The sequence below is a fragment of the Manis javanica genome, chromosome 4, assembly GCF_040802235.1.
Source record: "Manis javanica isolate MJ-LG chromosome 4, MJ_LKY, whole genome shotgun sequence".
Lineage (NCBI taxonomy): Eukaryota > Metazoa > Chordata > Mammalia > Pholidota > Manidae > Manis > Manis javanica.
This window is the reverse complement of record NC_133159.1, coordinates 12445742-12471247: the sequence shown is the minus strand read 5'-3', so window position 1 is coordinate 12471247 and position 25506 is coordinate 12445742. Positions and strand designations below refer to the sequence as shown.

The 25506-nt window shown below is 53.4% G+C and overlaps 1 protein-coding gene and 2 long non-coding RNA genes across 4 annotated transcripts; 2 read left to right on the top strand and 1 right to left on the bottom strand.

Annotated features, from left to right (window-relative positions):
* Positions 1-108: 108 nt before the first annotated feature.
* PADI6 (peptidyl arginine deiminase 6) lies at positions 109-22265 on the bottom strand. The gene is given in 20 exon segments (XM_073233292.1): positions 109-1592; positions 1595-1658; positions 2820-2890; positions 2893-2938; positions 2941-2979; positions 4138-4223; positions 5285-5402; positions 5486-5642; positions 6171-6325; positions 6535-6642; positions 7934-8045; positions 11196-11300; positions 11537-11714; positions 16950-17075; positions 17852-17884; positions 17887-17965; positions 18481-18548; positions 19322-19394; positions 21209-21416; positions 22078-22265. Coding segments are annotated over 20 exon segments (2085 nt in total). The 5' UTR covers positions 22170-22265; the 3' UTR covers positions 109-1425.
* Positions 7924-16846, top strand: LOC118968667 (uncharacterized). 2 transcript variants are annotated; one of them, XR_005056445.2, is made up of 3 exons: positions 7924-8166; positions 12207-12924; positions 16688-16846. It is a non-coding gene; the product is annotated as an uncharacterized lncRNA (long non-coding RNA). The 2 variants fall into 2 exon arrangements; XR_012130024.1 differs by lacking the exon at positions 7924-8166 and adding an exon at positions 11397-11698.
* Positions 17896-23400, top strand: LOC140848828 (uncharacterized). The gene is made up of 4 exons (XR_012130023.1): positions 17896-18005; positions 19052-19334; positions 20299-20417; positions 23066-23400. It is a non-coding gene; the product is annotated as an uncharacterized lncRNA (long non-coding RNA).
* The last annotated feature ends 2106 nt before the right edge of the window (positions 23401-25506 follow it).

Below are 25506 nucleotides of genomic sequence, written 5' to 3'. Positions count from 1 at the left end.
AGCTCTGTATCAACTCCCTGCAGGCCCCCCAACCCCCTGCCTGCTGCCCAAGCTGGAGCTCCCACAAAGGGGTTGTTGGAGTGAGGTAGGCCCCAAGCTGCAGGGCGTTTAAAGTTCTGGGCTAAAACCTAGAGTTCGAGGTGAGCAGAGCTCTTAGTGTGGGGCCCCTTGGGGAGGCATCAGTGCCTGGCTTGCCCAACTCAAAAGTGGAGTATTTTGGGGGGTCTTTGAGGAAGAGGTGACATCAGGCATGGAAAGAACAGTGGTGCATCTGTGTGCCCAGCAACAAGTAGTCTCGTCTCGTTCCCCACTCGCCGGGTCCAGCTCTTGAGAAGGGAAGAGCTACTGCTGCTCATGAGTGTTGAACGGGCCAGGGTCTGCCCCTTACTGGCAGTGTGGCGAGGTGCCCACCAGGGGGCGTCACGAAGCCAGTTGTGTGTTCAGACGACACGATGTTTTCTGTTTTCTCCTGGGCTGACAGCTGCTGCTCTGGGCCGACGTGGCTAAGCTCTAGACTGCACAGGGCATCAGCCCTAACCTGAGCTGTCAGCATTCCAACATCCACCATTTGTGGAGACTCTGGGATACTGGCTCCTGTTTTATCAGACCATCCCCTCCTGGTAGGCACTGCTGCTGCCCCGGCTTCGAAGGCTTGGAGCGCCCCATCCGTGGGAGGAGGGCACTGGGTGGGGACAGCAGCGCTGGTTAACTCATTTTCTTGAGTAGGATCATTGTATGGCTGTTACCATGAACAGGCAGACAGATGGAAACAAGCAGCTTGGGTCCTGGAGCAGGTGTTTCTCCTGGACACTTAAGGCCTAGTGAGAGTCCCCTGAGGCCTGCCCCTGCTGCCCCTCAGAGAGGCTCTACCTGGGAGACCAGAATGCCACCTGTACCCTCTCCCTTCCCCCAGCCTGGAGTCTCACCTAGTCAAGCATCTAGGGCTACCTTCTCTCAGCTGCCCAAACTAGAGGATTCACATAGTCCAAATTCAACCACTAGCTGCTATAGACAAAAGATAACGAGGGAGGGACAGTGATTCAGCAGCCTAGTCCCTGCTGTTACCCCTACCCCTCAGCCAAGGGGGACAGTCTGACCACAGGTGTCCCACCGCCCCACTTTCCATCCTTAGCTGTTGCTGACTTCCCCCCAAACGAGGCTGTGGCCAAAATGCATTCAGAGCAGCTAGAGCTTTAATGGGTATCCAGTAACGACTACTCAGCTGAAGACATTCCGTCTTTTCCTGTGGGGTTCAAGCTGGCAGCATCCATCACTCCATCGGCTCCTGAGGGGCAGGTGAACAGGGTAAGGAAGGTGTAGTGCCTTGACTTTCTAGCCCCAGATGGGACCAGGAACTGGAACACTGTTGAGTGGTGACAACAGGCCATTCGTGCTGTGGTGGGGCTGGCAACGCTAGGCCTGGGGCTAAGGCACCATTCTCCACCATTTGAAGGCAAAGGGGACCCAGCGGATGTTGGCACACGCACAGAAGGCTCCAATCTTGGTCAGGTAGCAGTCAAAGTCATTAATGAAAGTGCACTTGAAGCCCAGGGGCTCCAGCAACTGGCAAATGTTTTCTTCCAAGCAGCACATGCTCTCAATCGGGGCCCAAAAGGCTTGGGGATGCCTAGGTTCTTGCCCATATCCACCATCTGCAGCTCTCGAGGTTGGGCAAGACCTACATGGGGCAGAGCCATGGGAGAGAGCCCCCGACTCTCCTGCGAGTGAGGAATGCCATTGTGTTCAGTGCAAGGGAAACCCAGCTACCTCTGTGGATGGGCTGGAGCAGGGAGAGCAAGCCCAAGCCCCCAGCACTGTTCCGCATGTCTCTGCTCATGCAGACACCACTAGTCAACCTCAGAGCAAAATCCAGCACTTCTGCCTAACCCTCCAGTGGCCCCTGGTATAGTTCTCACTTGGCTGACTCACCTGGTGCATTTCTCTTATCTGGCTTTTTAGTCTGGTTTGTGCGTTGGGTCTTGCCTACCTTTCCAGGAAGGTGCACCTACCCCCAGCATTGCTTGCTGACTTCTATCCATTTGTCCCATAGCAAAGGCATACCTCCCTCAGAGGGGCTTCTCCCACTGCTACCCAAGCGTACTCCCAGGGCCTGTGACTGGTCCAGTCTTCATGCCCAGAGGGCCACACTGGTCTTAAATGATAACTCAGGTGTGATTGGTGAGCAGGCCCTGTGTCCCTGGGACTCAGAGAAGTGTTCAAGGAGTTGATGAACTTAAGGGCTGAGAGTCCATTCTAAGTGTCTACACGAAGGGTCACGGCTGTGTCAGGAGAGTCAGACTGGCCATCACTGGAATAGGCTTGGTACGGACAGGGTCTCCTGCTATACATACATTGTACACACAATTTCACATCTGTTCTAAGACTATTCGTAAAGCGTATGAGCACTCATGTTCCAGATGGTGCTGCCTGGGACATGGGACACATAGACAGGAAGACCGTGTGTTGGCTTGCCCATGGTCTCAGCCAGCACATGGCTCAGCCCCTCACTCCCCAACTGGTGGAAGCAGTGTCCCTGTCTGTGAGGTGGGCCCTGTAGCATCTACCCCTTCAGGCTGGGGATTAGCCCAGGGCCTGGCCCGTCACTGCTTGGCAGGTGGCTTGGCAGGTCACCCAGCCTGGGTCTCGCTTGCTGTCCAAGGGAGAAAAGGGCTTACACCTCATTTCCTCTTGGGCACCATTGTCTGCTGTGTCCCCACCTCTAGTCCAGCACCATGTACATCAAGAACCTAGCCAGAGTTGACCGCACAGACCCCCCACCCGACCCAGGGATGCCCAGCCTGCCCTGCAGTGTCCCTCACCAGGGCAGGGAAGTGGGGCCTCACAAAGAGTTTCCTGGTCTGCTGGCTGGAGGGGTCATTAGTTCTGCTCCGCAGAACAGCTGTGGGATGTTGATGACGTCCCTCTCCGCCAGGCCCGGCCCAGCTCCCTCTCGAGGATGTCACGGCTCAGGTGGATACACTCTGCAGGGCCAGGAGGAGCCGAGAGGGGAGTCAGTTTTGGGGAATTGAGGAGCCTGGGGTGATGGCCTGAAGTGGCTACCATCTTTCATCACAGACTATGTGCTATGAGCCTCCTGTGGAAAGCCAACCCTATTACCATGCATGCAGCTCCCTGTTTCTGAGGAAGTGGGGGTGCAGAGAAAAGACTTGGAGAGGCCAGGACCCCACAGCTCGCTAGCACTGGGGCAGCAATAGTCCTGTAGCTTGTGGCCCCTTTGGACCCTCAATCCTGGCCAGATGGGGGACCTGGGCAAGGGAAGAGAGCTGGGTCAGGCCAGGAATAAGTTCTCAGACCTAAGCACTCTGTAGCCTTCCTTAGGAAGGGTCCTGAGCAGTGGCCCCCATCAGAGCATCTCCCAGGTCCTGACCACCACACTTGGGATATGTGCTGCCAGGGCTCAAGAGGTGCTGTTTTGACCTCATACTGGCTGGCACCCACCCTACCGCCATATGAGGAAACCTTCCCTGTTTTAGCAGAGGTCCAGGGCATCAGGGTACCAGGGCATAGGATGGCCTCTAGCTAGGAGCCACAGAGACCCAGCAGTTCTATGCTGACCCTGTGTGTGACCTTGGGCAAGTCATTGCTCTGTTCAGCCTTGACTTCCTTGCCCAAAATTGGTTGTTCTCTTCTGGGAACTCTGCTTCTCACACAGCCAGTCATTCACATTTTAAGATACCTGAGCTGCTGGGTGATTCTGAATATTGAACTGATGGGCCACTCGGTCCAAGAAGCACTGAGAAAGTTCTGGTCTGTCTGGTTAGAAAAAGGCCACTTGGACATGTGCCAAAACTAGGGTACTCAGAACTTCCTAGAGAAGCTGGGTATGGGGTGGGGGGGCTCTGCCAGGATTCCGAGTTGTTTCCTGGTCAGATGCTAGACCACAGGAGTGGCATGGTGAGTATGACTCTGGGGCTCACACTTGGATTCAAACCCAGTTGCCCAGATCATCGGTTTGGGCTCATGACTTTGTTCTCAGCCTCACTTTCCTCACAGAAGAACGGTTTTGCTTCATAGGTTTATTTGGGGGATTACAGTAAGGAATCTTGCCTGATGCTCAGTTGGGAACTTGTCTCGGTTGTCAGCACTTCCCCCCACATTTTGGAGGACGTCCCCCACGTCCTGGGCCCCTTCCTCCACGTAGTTGTTCTGCTTTCTCATGTTCTCACCAGCCAGCAGGTGACTGATGGTATGGGCCTCCCTCGCTGGAGGAAGGGGAGAGGGCGGGCCAATCTGCAGACCAGGGGGCAGGCAACTTGTCCAGGGCTGGGCAGACTCCAGCCCTGGGCACAGCTGCCTGGGGTATTCTTGGACCAGTGACTACGGAAGGTAGTCTGCAGGGACTCCTAGGTCAAACGTCACATCTAGAGACTGACCAGGATCCACGAAAGGCCAGGGAGGACTTCACTGCCTCTCTGACCTGATAGGAGGGGAGTAGCCTATGATAGGCTGTGAGGGAGGCAGCCTAGAACAGGCCAGCCGGTGACTTTAGCCCCGACTCAGCTGTCACTTGGGCACGTCCATGCATTATCTGACCTGTGCACCTGGCTGCCTTCAGCCTGTGACCTGGACCAGGTCATTTGGCTTTATTCCCAGTTGCCTCTTTAGGTCAGGGATGCCCGACTCAGTCAGATGAGGGAACAGCCTTGGGCTTGTGGTATGTAACCTGTGGTTCATGCTCAGTAAATGCCACTTCTGCAGGTGCTTCTAGGACCAAGAGATTCCCGAGCCCCACCCCAAAGACTGACTTGGGAGGCCTAGTGTGGGGCCGAAATTCCGCATGTCTGACAGGCTCCCACTTCCCGACAGCCCCTCCCTTCCTGGGTCCCACGGCATTTAGAACAGAGATGCTATGGCCCCAGCTACACATAATGTCTGCTTGTGCACTTCTGTTTCCCCTAACAGTGACCAGGAGACCCCTGAAGGCCCAGTGCCCAGGTACTTAACCGACATCCCCTGAACAGAACCCACCAGTGCTGGTAGCCGCTGGTTTTGCTGCCCGCCATGGAGCCAAGCACATGCTAACGACGTCCCTCCCCGACACTGTCACAGCCCCTCCACCCGACAGCTTCCGGCTGGTCTGCTTCTGCTGCCCGAGTACCGCCAGAACAGCCCTGAAATAGAACACGGTGTTCTAATGTCGTCTGATATGCTTTTACACTTCCCCAGGACCCCTTCCACCCAGAGAAGTACGAATGACTCGCTAGAGGGACATCTGGGAAAGGGGGCGTCCGGCCTCTGCCCCGTTGCGAGGGGTTTCCCTTACCGTTCAAAAGGAGCTGATCCACTCAAACCTTTTCAAACAGAGGCATGTCTCCATAGCCCTCCTGTTTCTCCTGGCGTCTGTAGCAGGAGCTGGGGCCGGCCAGGAGCAGCCGGAAGCCCTGGGAGACAGAGCTGGGGAGATGCTAGCTTCCCCTCCAGAAGCTGTCAAGGTGGGGGACACCCTCTCCAGCCCCCAACAGACCTTTTCCCCCTCAATCTTGTCCTGCGTGGGGATGAAGGACAGGAACTCATCCATGTGGCCAGTCATCAGCCAGTCTGAGAACAGTTCCACCGTGGCCTGGAGTTGTGGGGTGTAAAGGAAGTCCCGCAGGGCCTTAGCCATGTCCCAGCCCTCCTCGCTGAAGGGAAGATGGAAAGAGCAGCCTTGAGCCAGCGTGGCCCACGTTGGCTGCCAACTACTTGGTGACCATCAGGCCACTTCAGGTAACCGGCTGCTGTGACCACTGGGCTCAGTGGCTTGTCCATAAGGCACTGGGTGGTCATTGGAATCCCTTATTCTGGCCCAATTGAGGACTGAGCCAAGGGATTCTAGGTAGAGACTGAACTCTGGGACACAAGTATTTCCTGGCTTTTGATGAATGGCCACCAAGAGGTCCAGCCACACATCTTACAGAAACAACATCCCGCTGGGTCAACAGGCCAGCTGAATTTAGCATGCTCCAATTTAAACCCTGGAATCGCCACCCGGAGGTGCATCAGGCATTCCTACGTGCATCAGACTCATATCCTTACTCGTAGTGTAAGGAGCGGTCCAGGGACAGACAGCCCCCCGAGTCATCTTGGAGTCGGATAGAACCAAGCGAACTACCTGGGGTTCCTTCCTGTAGTTTTAAGACGTCTGGCCACCACCTGGCCTCTTGCCTCACCCGGGGTAAAAGCTGCTGCCAGTGAGGATCCTGTCTAGGGGGTATTCTTTGCCTCCCACCTGGACAGGTGGGGACACCATCAGGTTCCCAGTGGAATCCATACTGGCCAGCCGGTGGTCCTTGGTGCAGTGGATCACAGAGCCAACCCCAGGGCTCTGGAAGGAGACCCAGCCGGGGCAGGGGTGCTGGGAGGGATGGATTCCAAGCTCCAGTGACACCTGATCCAGACTCTCACGTGGCCTCCTGCACCCCCTTTCCCCAGGGGCCACCTGGGCCCCCTCCCTTGATGCCCCCATCACTTCTGGGCAGGCACCAGGCCTGAGAGCTTGGACCAAACCCAGATTAGCCAAACTGAGCCCCACACCAGTGAGTATTTCACGGGGAAATCTTCGAGCTTGAGGACCCACGGGGTGTCGAGAACCAGAGAAAGCGTCTCGTGGGGAGCCTGCGTGTAGCAGAAGGCCATCCCATCCTGGGAGAGACGGGAGAACAGGTTGTGAAGGCGTCTCACTCCATCTGCTCTCCTGCCAATGTCCAGCCCACCGGCCACCATGCTCCCTGCACATGGGCCACCCCCAGATGGGGGACACAATAAAAGCCCCTTTTTTGTGCTAACTCCTGCTCAGCCCTTGAAACTCAGCTCAGGCGTCACCCCTTCTCAGGGCTCTCCCTGACCTGTTGTATTTGTCAAGGTTCAGACTTGAGTTCCCTAGATTCTTCTTCTCTCACTTTCTGGACCCAGTCCGTGAACAAGCCTTGTTGGCTTTATTTCCAAAATGCATTCCTTGTAGACTCATCTCTGGTGCCATTCAGGGGAAGCCGCCCAGATCTCTTCCCTGAATTATAGCAATGCCCTCATCAGTTTCTGTGCTATTCTCGCCCTTTCCTAGGACTGGTTCTCTATTTCTCAGCCAGGGTGGTTCTTTTAAAACATACATCAGAATGTTCAACTCTCCTGATTCGTACCTTTCGATGTCATCCCATCTTGCTTAGGACTTTTCCCTATTCCTTGCCGTGGCTTACGAGGTCCCCAGCACGAGATCTAGCTCTTATCTACCTCTCACCTTCATTTGCTCTGATCTGGCCACACCAGCCCTTCTGTTCCTCAGGTCCTCCAAGTATATGTCCCCTCAGCGTGATCTTTATATCAGCTGTTCCTCTGTGAGAAAAGCTATTTCTAAACCGTCCTCCTACCCCCAATCTTGGCACGGCTAGCTCTTTGTTTCTTGAATGTGAGGATTTTCCTGGCCACACAAACTGCTGGCTTGGTCTAATACCTCACTGCATCATCTTGTTTTCATAGCACTTTGAGTTCTGTCTCTGGTTGCTAGAGCAGGGAAGGATTGGTCCCCTACTCTTACCTCTAGCACTTAGAACGGTGCCTGGCATATGGCAATCACTCAGCTCTTTGTGGAGATAGAACAGATCTCAGGTCTGTGGGCTCTAGACCTCCTGTCCTGCCAGGGTCAGGGGCCCCTGCAGTGGTGCCCTGGCTCTGCCAGCCTACAGCTGAGGGTGCCAGACCCTTCAGGTGCCTGGGTGTTCTTGAATACCCGTTCTGAAATGCAAGGAAGGTTGGACTCTGAGCTCTCTCCCTTGGCTATGACTTGGGCAAGTTGCTTTTAGGACTCCAGCAGAGGCTCAGATGAAACAGATGCTGATTGAGGCTTAGCTTTGCTGAGAGAAGTTGAGCCATGTGTGGCCCACATGCCCAGTCTCCCCTGCCCCTCCCCACAGGCCTGTTTCCCCAGGTGGGGTGTTACCTGAAGCCACCTGCCCAGGCGGCCGGGGTCCTCATAGACAGCTGTCACCTGGCTGTTACTCTCCTTGCTCAGCTCTGTCACCATGTTCACAAAACCCTGCACCTGCAGCTCTCTGCTGCGGGAGAGAAGCCAGCTCTGGGAAGGCCTTCAAGGCTCCTCCACTGATCACGACTCACTGTCTCAGGGGAAGGGGACACCAACTTCTCAGGAGAGATTATGCCTCTGCCCTCAAGGTAAGCAAAGCAGCCGTCCCCCCACCTCGTGGGTGCAAGTTGGTATCCCAGAGTGTGTTGCCCTGTGGCACTCGGCCTAGCTCAAGGCAGAGCCAGTGTCAGTCCCTGCTCTAGCTCCCTAGGACCCTGCCCTGTCCTGGTCCTGTAGTCCCATTCCACAGGAGCCTTCTACCTCCGCCCCAGGTGATTTCAGAACTGCCCCGCCTCTCTGCCTCAGTTTACCCAGAGGGTGGACTTCTTTCCTGGAGGGGCTGTATTTTTATCCCAAGAAGCTGGGTGCCCCCTTGAGATGGCCAGTGAGATTGTCATATTTCTGTGGGTGGTGGGGCTGGGCCTTGAACCCTGAGATCTTAGTGCCGTCATGCACGGTAGCAGGCTTGAGTGCCAGCAAGGTCCATCATTGGGAAGTGTCAAAGTGAGGATTCTAGTCCAGTTCCAGGTCTGCAACTTGCATTGCTCCCCTAGCTACTATTCCAAAGAACTTTGTCAAGTTTACACAGACAAGGCCCCAGGGGGATGACCAGCCTGACAAGGTCTGAAACAGTCTGAGGATGTGTGCTGGGGGAAGGGCTTGTGGCTAAGCTGGGCCTGAATGCCTGCCCTGTGCAGAGTCCTAAAAGGTCTGGGGTTCAGCAGATGCTTCCTGTGACTGAACTTCAGCTTTTAGATATGAAAGATGACGAAGGAAGAGCTGTGTCTGGGCATTTTATCAGCAAAATTCTTGGAACTCCTTCCTTTTACTTTCTCGTGCTGAAACCGGGCATGCCTCTGAGGGCCCTACTCCCTAGCAGCCCTCCCGGGGAAGAGCTGTTTTTCTGTTCTCTCCCACTGGGCCTGGAGGAGGGGGGACGTCCTCCTTGCCATGTGTGGCTACATTCGGGCCATTAAGTCCTCTTTGGAGCTTTGGCTTGACCAGGCCCTATTTTCTAGCTTACTTCAGCCTCTTATCCCAACCACCACTCCCTCCAAGATCCTGATCTGGGATCAGGGTCCATTACTCCGCCTCCTGCTGGCTGGTCCCTGGGCCTGCAGCTGGAGCTGACGGGCCCCTGGCCCTTCACTGCTTTCCTGTTTCTTCCCCTTTCTCCTTGCCTGGCTGTGGGTCTATAATGCATCATCGTAATATCCTCATCCCTTTCCCTTGGGCTTCTTTGCCTGGTGAAACCCCAACTCTGGTTAGACCCAGTTCTACACTTAGTCTTCCCTAGAACTCAAGTTACTGAAAATAGTTAGAGAAAAGCCCATTGTGACTGGTCTCTAACCAACCTAAACAGGTCCTTAGCACTGGGCAGCCCTCCTACGAACATCCCAGTGAGTCTGCTGTGCTGTGCCTCCTGGAACTCTGGGTGAGCTGCCTTTGCACCCTTGAGGCCAATCTGACTTGTGTACCCATCCTGCCAGCATGGTTCCTATACCCATCCTATCAGTGTGGTTCCTACAGCTGCCTCCTATCAGATTTTCCCTCCTCTCTCTCTGCTGGGTCAAGTGCATCAGCATTATTGCTTCCTGCCTTAAAAAAAGCCTTCCCTGGCCAACAGACACATGAAAAGATGCTCCACATCACTAATCATCAGGGAAATGCAAATCAAAACCACAACGAGCTGTTACCTCACAGAATTCAGAATGGCCACTATCCAAAAGACAAGAAATGGCAGGTGTTGGCAAGGATATGCAGAAATGGGAACCCTCCTTCACTGTTGGTGAGAATGTGAATTGGTGCAGCCACCGTGGAAAGCAGTATGGAGGTTCCTCAAAAAGTTAAAACTAGAAGTGGAATTGCTGGGTTGTAGGGTATTTCTAGGAATTTACCTAAAGAAAACAAAATCACTAATTTGAAAAGATACATGCATCCCTGTGTTTATTGCAGCTTACTTACAATAGACAAGATACGAAAGCAACCTAAGTATCCTTTGATAGCTGAATGGATAAAGAAGATGTGGTACACATATACAATAGTATATTACTTGGCCCTAAAAAAGAACAAAATCTTGCCATTTGTGACAATATGGATGGTGCTAAAGGGTATTATGTAAGTAATGTAAGTCAGAGAAAGACAAATACCATATGATTTCACTTGTAAGAAATAGACTCAAACATAGAGAACAAGCTGGTGGTTGCTATGGGGAAGGGGGGTGGGCAAAAGAGGTGAAGGGCATTAAGAAAGGTAGAAGCTTCCAGTTGTAAGTCATGGGGGTGTAAAGTACAGCATAGGGATACAGTCAATAGTATGTGATATCTTGATATGGTGACTTGGTAACCACACTTATCTGTGTTATTTTGTAATGTATGTAATTTTTGAATCACTTGTTGTACACCTGAAACCAATATTGTGTATCAACTATATTTCAATTTTAAAAAGATGGAATCCTAGAAAAAGTAGACTTCCCTCAACCTCATATCTCCTTCCCGCTTCTCCCATTCAGACCATTTCTTTGGGGTTTTACAAAGTGCTCCCTTCCCACTCCCCCTCCAGAGCTCACTTCACAGGCATCTGCCTGCCCTGCGTCTCCTCACTCCTCAGGTGAGCTCAGCTAGGCCAGTGGCTTTGCACACCCTCTGTGTGCCAACGGGCACCCAGACCTACCCCAAGCTTCCAAACTTTCCCTTGAGCTCAGATGCTTAGCAGCCCAACGGGGTTCTCCAGGTTCTACCCCACCTCAGCAATGGCAGCACCTGTCCCCTTGCTGCAGACCCCAAACGCAGGGACATGCTTGTGTCTTTGCACCCCACACATCAGCTAACCTGGTGGGGAGGTCCACCTTCAAAGCAGTCCTGGATCTAATCCTGTGCTCCTGCTTCCCTGGCCGAGCCACTGCTGTGTCTGGCCCACACCGTCACGATAGCTGAACTGGCTTCTGCCTTTTGGTCGCACCCCAGATTTTCCATATGGCTAGAGGGACAGAACACTTGACAGTGTCCTACTAGTTTTACCTGCCAGGGTCCTTTCTCCCCTTCTCCCTAAGTACATAGACACCTGGCGAGAGACCATCCCCACAGCTGGGCATGTCCTGTGCGTCTCGGTTTCTTACCTGCACAGGTAAACCTCTAGAGGCATCTTGGTGCTGGGTATAAAGATGCAGGGAGCCACCCGGAATACCACTGTGTCTTTGTACACCAGGGTCTCTGGAATTGACCGCAATAATGCATGGAACCAGGTCACCGATGGGACATATCGCCCCGCCCCCCAGTTAGCCCCGCCCACCTCGGGGCCCTCCCCTGTCCTCTGCAGCTCTCTCCCCGCAAAACGGCAGGAAACCGCAGCTCTACCCACCAAGCCTTGTCTTCCCCTATCCCCTGTCCTGCTGTGGGAGATGTTTTCTTCCCACACAGTCCCTGGCCCAAGGACTGCTTGTCTATTCGGGTACATACCGGGTCTTGGGACTCTTCCACCAGGGAAATGGAGTAAAATATCAGGCCTGAGAAGTCGGCAGATGGGAACTGCACAGCTTCAACTTAGAATGTTTCCTTCAAGTGGTTCTCAAGGGGGTCAAAGGCATAGATGTGCTGGCCGGGCCCCAGAGCCAAATCAGAGGTGCGAGAGCTGCCTTCTGGGAGGGACAGGAGGGCAGGGAGCCGAGGCAGCCCCGGCTGGTCGCAGCTGACAGTCAAGAGCACCCGTTCGCTCGTGTCTGAAGCCAGCCTGGGAGCTCCACGTTCCCAGTGTTAGGGCCTAGTGGACAGCCAGGTAATCGCTCATGAGCAGGGGCCAGCACTCACCAGTGTGCTCCAAACACCTACTACAGGTCAGGAGTGGGGACTCGAGATGCACACGCCTGCCGTGGAGGCGTTCGGTCTGGGATCCGTAGGTGGTTTTATGCTTTGAACAACTTCCAGGAAGATACCAGGAAGTCTTAAAGGTGAAAACTGCAGAGATGGGCTTGGCAGCCTCATCCAAAAGCTCAGATGCTGCCTGACTAGCGCCAGGAAAGCATCCATGAGGGCTGTCTATTGCACGGTTGAGGCCTTGAGGGTTTGTTTCTGAAGAAGGTGAGCAAAGATTCTATCATGCATGTATAACTTGTTGCCTTCTTGTTTCTTAGGTCATGAGATGCAAAGCCACGTGCAGAAGAGAGAAGGGATTGGCCACATGCTGTCGTGTCACTAGTTAATTCAACCCCAAGTCTGCCTATTCTCCATCTCTAGAGGTCACCCTGACCCAAGGCCACCAAGCTCTCCCTACCTGGACTGCTGTCCCTACCTGGCCTTCCTACCACAGCTGTCATCCTTCTGTCCCATTCTAACAAGCTTTGACCCATTCTCGAGGCTGCAGCCACAGTCTAATGGCAGCGACTCCTGCTTAAAGCCTCTAGCTGCATCCTCATTTTAGGAGATCCCATCTAGGTTGACCTTGGCCTCCAAAGCCCTGAAGGATCTGGGCCCTGCATCTGCCTGAGACCCCATGTGTAGTGGGCACCCGCTGCCTTGGCCTCCCGTTCCCAACGTGCCAGCAGATGGCTGCTGTGGCCACGGCCATCCCCAGGCCCCAGGCATGGCTCCAGTTCACCAGCCTCTTGCTCTGGGTTGCAGTACAGATACACTCTGGCTACTGACACCTCTGCAGAAAACCTCCTGCAGGCCCTGGGGCACCGGCTGCAGGAGTGGCCTCAGCCTTCTTACTTCTGCGACAGCTGCCATGTGTGGGCTGTGCCCGCTGGACAGCCCCAGCTGAGCACACTCCTTGGGACTCCTGCTTCTAGTCTGCCTGGGGGATTCCCCACTGGCCCTGAGCCAGGCCTTGAGGGGGCAAACCCAGACAAAGTAAAGTCTTCCCCCAGGTCCCGCACCCTCCAGGTCCCCAGCACAGCCCTTTTGCCTCATTGCAGAGGCTCACAGCCGGCGTGCTTGCCACTCTGTGGGTTCCCAAGACACAGACTGGATGGTGGCTGCCACCACTCGGTCCCCCAGGAGCTGCCACAGGCCCAGACCTGCGACTGCACCAGGGCCCTGGGCTCCCCAAGGTCACTCCACATGGAGGTGATCCCCACGGAGCGGTGGGAGCCACAGGGTTCCAAGTCTGCCTGCTGCAAGCCTTTTATCAGCCTCAGTTCCTCTATGGCCGACTCCCTGGACTTGTGGCCTCACTGTACACCAGGAACTGTGGTGGAGGCTCGTGGACCCATTTTGTCTTCCCCACCCCGGAGGCAGGCGCTATGATTATTGTCCCATTATATAGGGAAGGAGGGAGCAGCCTTAGGACCTGGGCACCACATAGCTCCCTTTACCTCGAAGGCCCCTCCTGCCCTGTCCCCGCAGGGCTGGTCCTGTGCTCCCTCAGTTCTCAGCCCTGCTGCCCTTCAAATTCCTCTACCCCCAGCCCCTGCTTGGTCCCTGGCTGGCTGTCCTGCTGTCCTAACAGGCTTTGAGAGCATCTAGTGAGCTTACCCTCCCAGAGGGGGAGCCCAGGGCACAGTAAACAAGGACCTGAGCTGGGCTCTTTTCCTGCCCTCCGTGCACCCCTGGGCCTGGAGGTGGGGCGAGAGTGCCTGCTTTTCACTGGTGCTCCTAGGCTATTTCTTCATTCCTCAAGAATCCTAGTCCCTTAAAGGGTCATGTCACCTGCCCACCATCCTCACCCTTCTCCGTAGATTGTTCTAGCACTGGCTTGTCTCCACCACCATTGTGGTCATTGCTGTTTACCCTACAGACTCTTCTTTGACCGTATTTCAATGAACCAGAGTTCTGTGCCATCATAGATGCCAAAGTTCATGGCCCAGATATCACTTCCAAAACAGACTTCTGATATCTATCTATACATATTTTTAGCTCATCTATACTCCCAGCTCAGCAATTCCTCAACCCTAAGCCCTCCCCTACTGCTAGTTCCCACCTCCCCTCTCCACTCCTACATTCCAAGACCCATTACCATGCCTGCTCTCTTGCCCAGGCCATCAGCCCCCACACAAGACCTCCACTCCGGCTAAACCAAGTCGGAAGGCCTCTTGCACCCAAGCAGCCACGGCCCTGAAAGCCCTCATTTTCGGGTCTGGCCAAACCCTGAGGGTCGGGGGTCCTCGGAAACGCCTGCTGCATTCGTGTCCATTAACGCTCATACATCCCGCGATCTCAATGTCATGGACTCACTCTCACAACTTCCTCCTCCCGCATCTATTTCCCCACCTCCGCTGCATCCAGATGTGCTGTGTCCCCCACCTTAGGTGCTGCCCCCAGCTCCCCACCCTGTTATTACCGCCACACAAGTCTATTTAGGGCAGATTGCTCCTGTGGTAACACTCACTCTGCCTGCCCACTTCAGTTTGGCTTTTATCCACTGATCTTCCCAGATTCACAAGTGACTTATTTCGAAAACCAGGACTCTACCTTGATTTGAGTCCACCAACAGCACCAGCTACAGTTGATGACTACCTTCACAAAAGGATTCTTTTATTTCTGGAACCTTATGCTCCAGCTTTCTATTTCTCAGATTTCTTCTCAGATGCCTTTGCTACATCTTATGGACAAGTGGTTCTCAAATTTAGTCCTGGACTCCCCCGCTTTTTTTTGTGAGGCCTCTCTCCTTGGCCCACTTTCTCCCTGTATCTTCATGTAGTCTGCCCTCTGTGCATGTCTGCATCCTCATCTCTTCTTGTAAGGACACCAGTCACACAGGGTTAGGAGCCACCCAAAGACCTCATATAACTTAATCACCCTTTCAAAGACCCTATCTCCAAACTGAGTCATATTCTGAGGTATTAGGAATCGGGACTTCAACATTCAAACTTTGGAGGACAGAATTCAACCCATAACAGAGGGGAAACACAGGACATTCTGAGATTATATGCCCACTAAAAGTCCCTAAGATCCTTGAGACCTCCCTCAATGGGGAAGGCAGAAGCTGGGCATGGAAAAGAGCCTGTATTTCAAATCTTTAAGTCAGTATCTATTTTACCAGAGCTGAATTAACCATTAGAGAAGATAGCATTTTTTTTTTTTTTACAGCCCTCAGGGTTACTGGGGAAAGGGTCCTTTCTTATAACCCTTGGTCCTTTCCCTCTCTTTCCCAAAGATGGGTTCTTTTTTGTTGTTGTTGTTGTTATCATTAATCTACAATTACATGAGGAACATTATGTTTACTAGGCTCCCCCCTTTACCTTCACCAAGTCCCCCCACCACAAACCCCATTACAGTCACTGTCCATAGTGTAGTAAGATGCTGTAGACTCACTACTTGTCTTCTCTGTGTTGCACAGCCCTTCCCGTGCCCCCCCAACCCACTGTACATGCCAATCGTAAGGCCCCCTTTCTTTTTTCCCGCTCTTGTCCCTCCCTTCCCACCCATCCTCCCCAGTCCCTTTCCCTTTGGTAACTGTTAGTCCATTCTTGGGTTCTGTGATCCTGCTGCTGTTTTGTTCCTTCAGTTTTTTCTTTGTTCTTATACTCCACATATGAGTGAAATCATTTGGTACTTGTCTTTCTTCGCCTGGCTTATTTCACTGAGCATAATACCCTCTAGCTCCATCCATGTTGTTGCAAATGGTAGGATTTGTTTTCTTCTTATGGCTGAATAATATTCCATTGTGTACATGTACCACCTCTTCTTTATCCATTCATCTACTGACGGACACTTAGGTTACTTCCATTTCTTGGCTATTGTAAACAGTGCTGCGATAAACATAGGGGTGCATCTGTCTTTTTCAAACGGGGCTGCTGCATTCTTAGGGTAAATTCCCTGTCTTGGACTCTTTAGACAAAACTTACTCAAGTATACAACAGGCAGCCTGATATACACGATGAACTGCAGCATCTTTAGCAGGCTACGTGAAGCACTGGTCTCCCGGGTGGGCTCCAAAGACACGTCAGTTTTCTGTACTCAGTGGTTCTCTTGGAGCCAGAGCAGCCCTTAGGGCCTGAATGAAGCTTAGATCTGTGGGTTTCTAAGGCTCATTCCTAGCCCACATGGACAAGGACCACGTACAAGCTGGGCCTCCTTTTCTGGCTAGTTCCAGGTCACACTGAAGGCCAGCTATGACCTACTGTCTACAGAAGACGTATAGACTTTGAGTGAAGGCCCTTGAGCACAGGTAAGGAAGTAGCTGAGGGGTGCTCATTAATGCTGGAGACAGATGGACACAGAACTCTGACTCACTGAAGCTAAACTTGGCTTTTAAAAGAAGGTATCTTACACCTCCAGAGACAAAGAGTTAATTCTCAATCTAAGGACTTTAGAGGCACTGAATATTAGACCAGTTTAGATGTCAAAAAAACTGTCTCAAGAATATTTTGTTGGAGTTGAACACACCCACTTTCTAAACCAACAGCCACTATACCTTTATCTACAGAATAGGGACATGCCACCGGCCTGCCAGTTCGGTAAGAGCTGAAGAGGGTCCATGTGTGGCATGGTGCCTGGGATAGACATGCAATCATAGCTGTTACTTCCCTCCTTGGGTCCTGAACTCTGGAAACAATATTGTGAGATCTTGGTTAAGAAATGAAGATGGATTCTTCTGGCAGGAGTAAAGGGGAGATGATGTTGTCTAATATGTGTGATGCAATAGCTTTCAACTAATATGCATCTCTTTCAGCTCTGAAAATCCTATGGGAAAGCCACTACCATCGCCTCTCTATTGGGAAAGTGGGCTGGCAATGCAGTGAGTCACCCGTGTGTACAGATGTTATCTACGGTGAAGGTGATAGCAGAGACTCTCAGGGACACATGTCTGGCCACAGCAGACCCTGACCTGCAGCTCTAGGCCCTGGCAGGGGCCCTTCTGGGACTGGATATGGCCCCAGCTCGCCCCAGCACCCTGGAAGAGCAGACAAAGCTGGAGTCGGGTGAACACTCACTTTGGGGCCGGGAGACTCTTGCCTTCTCTGACTCTTCCTTGGAGGTGTGGAGAACCAGTCGGTATTTCTTTAAAATGCAGCTGGGCCCTTGAACATTCAGTGTCATCTGGGACAGACTTTTTATTTCTGAGCAAGGGATAAGGCAAAGGTTTAAAGGCTCATCGACAGTAGGGTTGGGGTGGGGGCTCGTATGTGGGACCACCAAGGACCCTCTGCCTCCCACTCTGGCCTAGGCCTGCATCATGTCTTTGCTGCTTGCTCCCTCCAGGGCCACAGGTCCCATCCTGGGTCCACACTGAGTGAGGATGGCATTTTCCCCACACAATCGTAAGCAGTAGATGTTCCCCACAAACACCTAGAACAGGGCCTGGCACAGTTGGTTCAGCGAGGGTTCCCCTCCAGTCTCGGTGTGAACCAGGACATCCTGGTCTACTGCTCAGACCTGGAAGCTTGGTTCCAGCCTCAGGTCAGGACCAAATCCAGGACTGCTTTTGCCCAGGTCAGTCAGCGTCCTGCCTTAGGCTGCAAGAGGGTTTTTACAAGAGGCTCACATGCCCCTTGGGTTCTGATTCATTTAGTCTTCTCAAACACCTTGTGAAGCTGACCATATCCCCATTTTACAGATGGCAAAACAAGACCGGGGAAGTTAACGTGCTCAAAATCACATCCGGGTAGTTTGTTATCTGACATCAGAGCCGTCTTCCCATGGGGCCACGTGGCCTCTTTCTTCCCAGTTACAAGCTTCAAGTCACTGACAAGCGACGTGTTAGATCAGTTTAGAGGGGAGACACCGGCCTGCATCTGTGTTTGCTAAGGTGTGGGACAGTGAAGGCCCAGGGGAGGGCAGAGTCCAAGGAGGGAAGGTGGTGAGAGTCCCCAGTCAGGGGCGGGCTCTTCCTTGCCTTCTGAATAGGACACCTTCGTGGGCCTCCGCCTACCAGCTGGCCCACGTCAGCAGGGCTGCAGTTCACAAGCAGGATGGCACCCCAACCATTGGGACCCCAGACCCAGTTTTTCTGCAAAGAAGACAGGACTGTTCGTTCAGGAAGAAACCAGGTAAATCTTGCTTCCCAGATGCTACCCCACATCAAGGGCAGAGACAAGCCTTCCTCCAGGGTGACAGGGACCTCTAGATCAGAATTTGCTAACTCAGGTGCCTGTAGGAACAGAGAGAAAACATCAGGTAAGTGGGCCAAGAGGAAAGGAGAAGAGCTAGATATGGGTCACAAATTTCCTATTTTCTTCCAGCTTCAAGGGAAGTGGGGACTGAGGCAAACTAGAAGATACACATCCCATCTGAAGGGGCAGCTAACCCCCTTTTCTAGTTGAACATATGACAGGCTAAGATACAAGCCTAGGGTCAGACATTCCAGTGTTTAGAGAAAAGCAGAAGTCAACTACATCAGTTCTGATTTGCACTCTAGTAATTTGACTTAAGAGACACTAATAAGTCCAAGTAAAGTCTGTGGGCCAGACTGGTTCACAGTCCCTGGGCCCTGGGCCCTGTGGCCTACCCCCACCCCTGCCTCACCTTAGCCTCTTTGTCACTTGTCATCTGGACTCGCCCACTGCAGCTGATACCCACATCCAGGGAGACCGCTGGAACAGGAGGGGAAGGTCTCAGCCACCCAGACCTGCTGGAGAGAGCCTCGGCAGTCGATCCCCTAGAGCTCCCCAAGGCTGGTAGCAGGGCCAGCCAGCCTCTCCCGCATGTTGTCGGCTTAGCAAAAGAAAGTCCCTCAGAGGCAGACTGCTTCTCCTGAGCAAGCCTGGGGAGGTCCAGGTATATTCAGTTGTCTCCCCCAAACTCCTGGGACTTATAAAACAAGTCCATTGTGGTCACTATGCTATTTTGTGCCACTTGGCCTCTACCCAGGTGATGCCTACCTGGAAGGCCCACCTCTGGCATTCTGAAAAGCCCTTGGCACTCTAAGACATAGGAGGGGCTCGATCCAAGTTAACCCTAAGCCCCTTTAGAGCCCAGGGACCCAGTCTCTCTCAAGTGTCCACTGAGGCTCCTACTGTCTTCACATGCCTCCTCCCAGCCTTCCCCCCACAACTGGCCACTGTATGCTTTCCCCTGGTCTTGTTTTTGTTCATAGCTCTTGTCATCTGACCTGCTATATCCCAACCAGAATGTCCAGGCCACCGAAACAGACCTTAGCACCTGGACAGGTGTTCAGGGACTGGATGCTAAAGGAATGTTCTTGAATGAGCAAGAGGGGACAGGATCTGGTGTGAGAAGATGAACTACAGACCATCCACCTAGAGTGAACCCATCCAGGAGCCCCCGGGCATCTGATTACAGGATGCTCCTTTACCTCCCCTTGCTTCTGGAAAGCTCCCCGCCCCAGGGCAGAGGCACCACTCACCAAAGCCAGCGAGGTACAGCTCTGCTGTGGCCACGGGGACTTCCTCATCAGGCTGGTAGTATGAAACCAAAACCTGCGGAGACAGCACCCAGAGCCCACGGGAACACTGGGGGCAGGGGCCGGAGCAGGGCCCTGGGCTGTGTCCCCAAGTCTGGCCTCTTGACCCTGGTCTCGTGTTAGAGTTTAAGCTTCCGAAGTCTTACTGCAGGTTGGCACAGGGCCACCATGTTGTAATTCGGACTGAGAATAACCCATTGATAACATCCCATGACACCTCCAAGCATGTCCAGGCTGAAGCCTCACGACAGCCCATCCGGCTGGGCTCTACCCAAGGACAGAGATCAAGGAACTTGCCCCCAAGTTATTCAGCTAGAATGGATGGCACAGGATTTAAGATCCAGGTGTCCAGCTCTAGAGGTGAAGGTTTAAACTATGCTATATACCCTCCCCACTAAGCCTGCCCTCCTGGGTTCTCACCCATCGCCCCATGAGATGGGCAGTGAGGAAGTGGGGCTTCTTGTGGGTTAAGCTGCTCACTCAGAAGGAAATAAGGTGCTTGGGTGGAGACCGGGATCGGAACACAGTCTTTCCTGTGTCCCACACCAACCTCTGCTTTCAGAGAGGCCTTTATACCTTAGACAAGGACCTGCCCTTCAGCCTTTGGCCTTGACCACAAGACCTTCATCACAAACAGAAAAACCTAACCTATAGCCAGGGCTACACTTTCATGCATGTGACCCACCACCTGTTCCTAAATGAAAGCTTCTGTTCAGTGAAGTCAGGTACCTCAGTGGCCCTCTAGATGGTGCTGGAGGCTGGGCCCTGGGCAGAGGGCACTTCTAGGCCCTAGTTCTTACCTGGGAGATGCACAGTGCTTATCTGAATGCACCACCCGCCTCTTAGGGAGTCACCTGCCCCGGGCACAGAGTGTAGAATATGGTACTTACTACCGGTTTGTTAACCCTCGGCAACTCCAGGTTCTGCAAATGAACCCCCAGTCCTGACACGCCTCATCAATGGTTCACAGCCTCAGCATCACAGTGGAGTCACCTGGAGCACTGTGAACGATGGGAGTGGGGTCCCATCCCTTCCTCAGGTTGGTTTAACTGGTGAGGGGTATGCCTGAGTATTGAGTGTTATGAAGCCCCTGTGCCTTTAATCACACTGCACACATGATCTGCTTGCACCACAGCATCACTGCCAACACCTAGCTCGTGATGAGCCTGTTCTACCAGCTGGAAGTCAGCCTCCCCCCAGGCTGCCACATGCACCCTGTTAAGGAGACAGCATGCCCAGGAGAAAGAGCATGGACTCAGGCTCAAATCCTGGATCTGCCCCACTCTAGTTATGCTATTTAGGTTTATATAAGTCATTCTGTGCCTCAGTTTCTTTGTATGCAAAACAGAGCTAAAGCTGACCTCTTGAAACATGATGCAAGATACCTGGCACACAGTGTAGGTTTAAGTTTCATTAAGGTCTTTCATTAAGATCCAGAGGACCAGCTTCTGCTGGGAAGCCCATCTGAGTTATGCTGCTAAAACCTCTGACCCAGACTTTAAAAGCCACTAGTTTGGAAGCCAGCCTGGCGTCGTGGTCAGAAGCCCACGGGGAGGAGACTGACAGACTTGAGTTTGAACCCCGGGTCTGATTCCCAGTTTGGGCAGGGTGCCCTTCACTCAGTGTCTTGGTGTCTTCGTTTGGCAGAGGGGTCACAGAGCACCTACCTCACAGGCTGGTTGGAAGCCCTGAGTCATATCAGACATGCAAAACACTTGGCACCACATTTCAGACTCAGGACCCCAGGAAATGCCAGCTCTCGGGGGGAGACCCCAAGCTAGCTCCCTCCCCTGGGAGATTCCCCCTCACCGTGCACCCCTCCACCCTTACCCTGTCCCCATCAGTGGCAGAGCTGGGGGATACCATCCTCACCAGCATGTCCATGGGGTCAGACAGAGCCCAGCGGGTCATGGCAGCCTCTTCTTTGGTCATGACCAGGACTGTGTTGTGGATACTGACTGAGACCCCTGCAGAGCCAGCAATGGTGAAGGACTTGCACTTCTGGGGTCACTGGTCTGCCCGGCAAGGAGGGGGTAACCTCTCAGCCTAGAGGGTAGCTGGCCTGATGGGGCCTGGCCCAATGTGCTCTCTTAGGGCTTTGGGCCAAAGGCCTGCTGGGCAGTGTGGCTCCATCCCGACGCCAGCCTCACCCCACTCCAAGGACCCCTGTGTCCTCCCTCCAGCCCAGACCCCACCTTCCCGCCAAGGTTCTATAAACTACCAAAGCTACAGTTCATATGAACCCCCAAGGAGGGAGGAGCCGTTTGAGCCACAGGAATCTCTGAAAGGGACTTGAGGGGTCTATGCTGTGACCCCAAGGAAGATCTGGCTTCTGATGAATGAGTCACCTCCCCACTAAGGCTCCAATTCACAGGAGCCCCCTCACTTAATCCTCATGGCTGCCTGGAAAGCCACCTCACTCCTATTTCACAGGTAAGGGCACAGAGAGGGTAAGGCACTCGTTTCTTCAAGGCCCCACAGCCTATGTGGGGCAGAGGTGGGATTTAGGTCAGAAACCCACAGCGTCAGGACTAGGAGCCAACCAAACCGGGCTCACCGAGATGAGGCAGGCCCCGAAGATGCAGAGAAGGGAGGTACATTCCCATATAATCCAGAGAGAGCCCCGAGGGGAGCCCGGCTCCAGCCTCCCTGCCCAGACCCATCCCCCAGCCGGCCGGGCAGAGCCCCCAGCTCCTTACCCACTGAGATCCAAGCAGATTTCCATGCCCAGCACACAGATGGCATGGACAGGGCTATCCAGGGACAGGTGGACGATGCTCAGGAAGGACATAGCCCAGGCCTCCGAGCTGACCACCCTCAGGCCTGCACTGCAGCCCTCACTTGGCACAGCAGCCGCAGATGAACCCGAGTTCTCCACCGCCCACCCCTCTTATGGGCTCAGGGTCTCTCCAGTCCACCCCCTTGTTCGGGAGGCTTCAGCAGCTGCCCAGCTGAGACTGGTTTTCTTCATGGAGGCTTGAAGGCGTGGGGGGTGGGGGCAGGTATAGAGGAGTAGGCGGTGTCAGAGCCCCTTCATTACTGATTTATTAGGCAGCTAGTGCCTGTAGACTCAAGGGGTCTGAAGCTGGCTGCTCAGGTCTCTGGTCTTCCGCTGGGACCAAGACGGGCTCTGGGAAGCTGGTGCTTGGACTGGTCAGCCTGGGAGGACTGACTCAGCTGGACGCTGTCAGGAGCAGAAATATCTGCATGAGGTTTGAGGGGTCGTGGTCAGGACGGCAGTGTGTGGCCACACTTCCCAGGTTCTGGGGCCTCAGAGCCGGGGCTGGACCAGTACTGATTGCAAAAATGAGTAGGGGACTTGTTAAAGTTGCAGATTCCTTGGTCTGGCAGGTCTGGGGTGCGGTCCAGGAATCTGCGTCGCATCCCCAGGTGATTGGGGGTGGGGGTGTTCCTTGTCCACAGCTGTGTCACCAGCTCCAGGCAGGGACACGACAAGTGTTGGTGGGTGAGTGAGTGGAGGATCCCCTGCAGAGCTCAGTTCACCAGCTGCTCCCCATCTCCCCTGAGCTCAGTGAGAACTCCTCCAGCCCAAGGGACTTACCAGCGCACTTTAAACAGTGTACATTTTATGTTTTAGGTGGGAGTTATTCTTGAATAGGTATCGCAGTCCCATGGTTGCAAGTTTAGAAGGGGCTTGCAGCAAAGTCTTCTCTCTTACCCACCCAGGTCCCTCACATAGAAGAACCAGTGACATTCGTTTCTTTGTCTTTGTGGATAAAATGAGAGTTCCTGTGGCCAGGATTCTCACCTGGTCCTGATTGGCTAGCTTACCCACACATGTGGGCAATACGTTGCTATTGACTCTATATAAAGAGCCCCACCCAGTGCTCTGGGCAACACGGTGGCACGACTGCATGACAGCAGAGGCTGCAGTGGTGGCAGCGCCGAGGACAGAGGCCCAGACGCAGAGACCGGCTTGCTGCGTGCAGACTTGCTCTGAGTGAACGGGAGTTTAGTGATTGACCTGCCACTGTGGAAATAAAGTTGGGTATAACCCTTTCGACCCCAAGAATATTTTCCTGTCATTTCTTTGGTCACATCGAATCCATAGTGAACTTGCCCAGGGCTGAAACCCATTAGCAAGACAGTCTTTCCAAATAAATGGTATGCATGCATGACCACGCAAGCATCGTAAATACCCTCTCCTCCCTCCTTTTATGTATGTAGTGGCCGTATATGCTACAGTTTCATGCCTTGTGTTTTTCACTGCACAGCACCGCTTGGAGAGAAGTTCTTCATATCAGGATAGAAAAAGCAGACTAATTCTTTTTCACGCAGTTGTAGAGAACACGGAAATTCCATGGCCAGGATTCTCACCTGCCCCTGGTCGGCTTGCCCGCTGTGCACGTGCAGTGCTGCAAGTGCAGACGTACACACGTGTTGTCAGTGGGCTATTACTGACTCTATCTAAAGAGCTCTGCCCCAGGCAGTGGAGGGGCCTGGAGGCAGAGACTGGCCTCCGGCATTTCAGACTTGCCCGGAGGAAGATGGGATTTTATCACTTGGCCCGCCACCATGAGGGTAAAGCTGGGTATAAACTCTTTTACCCACCACATTCGGTTGCTTTTTGTTCTCACCGAAGCCGTGGTGGGCCTGCCCGGGGCCGAAACCCTCAGGTGAGACAGCTGTATAGGATTCTGAGTAAGGTGTGCACCACCACACATCTAAGCATTTATGTTCAGCCTTCTGCTCACACAGGAGGCTGCGATGAGTGGCCTGTGTGGATGGCAAAGGGGGCAGAGTTGGATACTGAGTGAGGACGGCTTGGCCAGCCGGGGTTGTTAAGTCAGAATTAAAAGTAAAAATTTTCTTCCTTGCGAATTTTAAGCACCCAGCCTCCCTGTCAGGGATGGCTTCACTGGGGGCTCTTAGCAGCAGGGCGGCGGCCAGGAAGACCCTAAAAGCCCCTCTGTTGGGTTGTAAGTGGCAAAATTAAACAGGCAGTCGGGCAGGGGGTGCACAACAAGTGCTCTCACCCTGAAGGGTTTGCTCACCTGCTGCCCATCTGCTCACGAGTCAGCCAGAGGTCGGCAGGAGGGAGGGGGTGACTCAAGGTCACTGTGGTGGGTGCTACAGTGTGTCACCTGACCCCCCTTCAGGACAGAGGCACTCATTTCTCCAGCAGCTGCTCATTGCCAGTCCCTCTCCCGGAATGGTCTATTGCCTATTCCCAAGGCTCTGCCCCCTCCTTGGGGACAGCTGCTTCCCATGCTGGGGCTAGGCAGAGGCCAGACTGCCTAATTCAGGGCAACTCCGAGGGCCCAGCCCAGCCCTGGAGCACCCTGTGGGAGTACATGATGCCTCTGCGGCCACCACGTCCCAGTCCATCGCCTCCCACTGCTCCCACGCTCCCCACCAGCTGGGCTTCCTGAGAGCCCCTCCACTCAGAAAACACCTGCAGGCAGCTCTCCCTCTCACAGTCTGCTTTTGGGAACCAGACATAAAACTGTTACCATACACTGTCATTTCAGACGTTCAAAAGTCGGACTCCACACAAAGGAAACCTCCAGTGTGGTTTTATAAAATTAAATCTGCCTCTAAAAAAAAAAGTTAATTATGTGACATGATAGAGGTGTTAGCTCACACTAGGGTGGCAATCATACTTAGCGTACAAATGTTATCAAATCAACACGTTGTACACCATAAATTTATACGATGTTATATGCCAATTATACCTCAGTTTTAAAAAGTTAAGTCTTGCTCCTTTCCTGTTAGGGTTTAAAGATGGTGCAAAGTTCAGAGCTGTGCAAAGGCGCTGCTTGCCTTCTTCCCTGCCTGTCCCAGCTGGCAAACCGTGGCTCCTAACCTGTTGTAGGTTGAATAATGGCCCCCGAAACATATCAGGTCCTAATCCGTGGAACGTGTGTCATCTCAAATGGAAAAGTTTTTGCAAATGTGGCTAAGAGTCTTTGAGATGAGAGGTTATCCCGGATTATCTGGGTGGATCCTATGTGTGGTCTCAGGGGTCTTAGTAAGAGGCAGAGGGAGATTTGATGCCCAGAGGGTGATTGCGCCCACTCAGACAGAGGCTGGGGGGATGGGGCCACCAGCCAAAGCCTGCTGGTAGAGGCCAGGAACAGCTTCTCCCCTAGAGCCCCTAAATCAGC